At 45.3% G+C, this 1883-nt stretch overlaps 1 protein-coding gene across 1 annotated transcript in view; it reads right to left on the reverse strand.

Annotated features, from left to right (window-relative positions):
* Positions 1-346: 346 nt before the first annotated feature.
* Positions 347-1883, reverse strand: part of LOC115305159 (olfactory receptor 6C4-like) — a 2151-nt gene continuing 614 nt past the window's right edge. The window contains exon 2 of the mRNA XM_029955468.1: positions 347-353. Within this exon, the coding sequence (XP_029811328.1) occupies positions 347-353 (7 nt within the window). The remainder of the gene's footprint in view (positions 354-1883) is intronic.

The following is a 1883-nucleotide window of genomic DNA, read 5'->3' on the forward strand; positions in this document are numbered from 1 at the left end:
TGAATCATTATCTCTGTGACTACGGCCCCCTCCTAGAAATATCTTGCTCAGACACAAGATTCCTGGAGCTCATTGACTTTATCTTAGCAGTTGTGACCTTGGTGGTCACTCTGGTGCTGGTGATTCTCTCCTACACAAACATCATCTGGACCATTCTCAAGATCCCCTCGGCTCAGCAAAGGAAAAAGGCTTTTTCCACATGTTCTTCCCACATGATTGTCATCTCCCTCTCTTATGGCAGCTGCATCTTCATGTACATAAAACCCTCAGCTAAAGAAGGAGTTGCCTTCAATAAGGGGATAGCTGTTCTCAATACTTCTGTTGCCCCTTTATTGAACCCGTTCATTTACACTCTAAGGAACAAACAAGTAAAACAAGCCTTCAAGGATGTGGCCAGAAAGATTATGAGTCTTTAGTGAATGTAAAAACCTCAAACTCAAAGGAAAATCTGAACAGTATGCATGAAACTTCTACCCATCAAAACATAAGAAGAGCTTCTCTGATCCTCTCCTTAAAGCAGTGCCTCAGGTGAATTCATTGTAAAGAGATACCAAAGTTATATTTCAAACTTGCCAATGAGGGAAAATCTTCTCCAAAAAAATTGTTCACATATTTATTTCTATTTAATATATTGTGTAACTCTACAGTCAAGAATATTCCAAAAATGTAAGATAATTCAACACTTCACATTATTTTTAGAATATACTTATTTAAAATAAAAACACATTCTTTGTGCTAAGAAGAAATGTATTTATTATGGTTATGTTAAAGCAAATTAATGTATATATTTTTAAGTTCTGTTTTAATTTCTAGTATGATTTTTTTTGAGAGATCCATGCTTTATGAACACATTATTCTCACATGTCTGGGTAACAGGTTTGATACACAAGATTCTTGGTTCATTTTACAGATTCCAGAACTAATTTGCTCAAAAGGTGAATTCTGAAACCAGGGTTGGTGTAGCAAATGATATATCAAAACAAACTCTAAAAACTTCATCCAGGTGGAGCCAAGATGGCGGAGAGGAAGGGAGCTCTGTAAACTCCCTCCGCACCATTTTTCGAACTGAGAAGGATATTACGTTCAACTGAGAGAGCGGAAGGAGAAAATACGAACTCCAGAAGGAATAGAACCTCAAAGATACCTGAGTGAGTGGGGGCGAACGGGGGAGATCCGAGGACGGGCCAGCCCGGGAAGGGCAGGGGAGGTAAGATCCCCAGCCCAACGTGGCACAAGTGTCGGGCGCCCAGGAAACAAAGGGAAGAGACAGAGTGGGAACGTGCTCATAGAACTGTCTCTGGAAAGAGGTTTGGAACACTTGGCTGCGCTTGGAGACAGAAACCCACTCCATAGATAACTGCTGGGCAGCGGGCGCAAGAGAAGGAATAGCCTCCAGCCCTAAGTCATCTCGGCGGGGAATCAGAGGCGTCTGTGGCTCTGAGAAGCGGCTGCTCTGGAGAGGCGCGCGCCAGGCGCGAGCAATTCAAACTTGGTTTTGGGAGCGGGACCACGGACCGCATTTCCACGGCACACCCCACCTCCTGCACGGACTGCGCGAATTCCGGGTCCCCACAGGGAAGAAATAAGGCGCGCACCAACAGGACCCTCAACAAAGAGTCGGTGGCGGGTGGAGGCCCGGGAGCTCCCAGCTCATTTCCAGCAGCACACAGCTTCTTGAGCAAAGCTATCGGAAACTAAGAGAGACTCGGTTTTTTGCTTTTTGTTTTTTTCCTTTCCCCATTGCAACCGCGATCCAGACTGGGGGTGGGGACTCCGCAATTGAGTCTGTGAAGGTGCGCACTTCACCTCCTGCTGCTCATTTCGCCTCAGGCAGGGGCGGAGCCTCTGAGAGCAGACTCCAAGACTTACCACATCAAACCAAG

This window comes from Suricata suricatta, chromosome 10, assembly GCF_006229205.1.
Source record: "Suricata suricatta isolate VVHF042 chromosome 10, meerkat_22Aug2017_6uvM2_HiC, whole genome shotgun sequence".
Lineage (NCBI taxonomy): Eukaryota > Metazoa > Chordata > Mammalia > Carnivora > Herpestidae > Suricata > Suricata suricatta.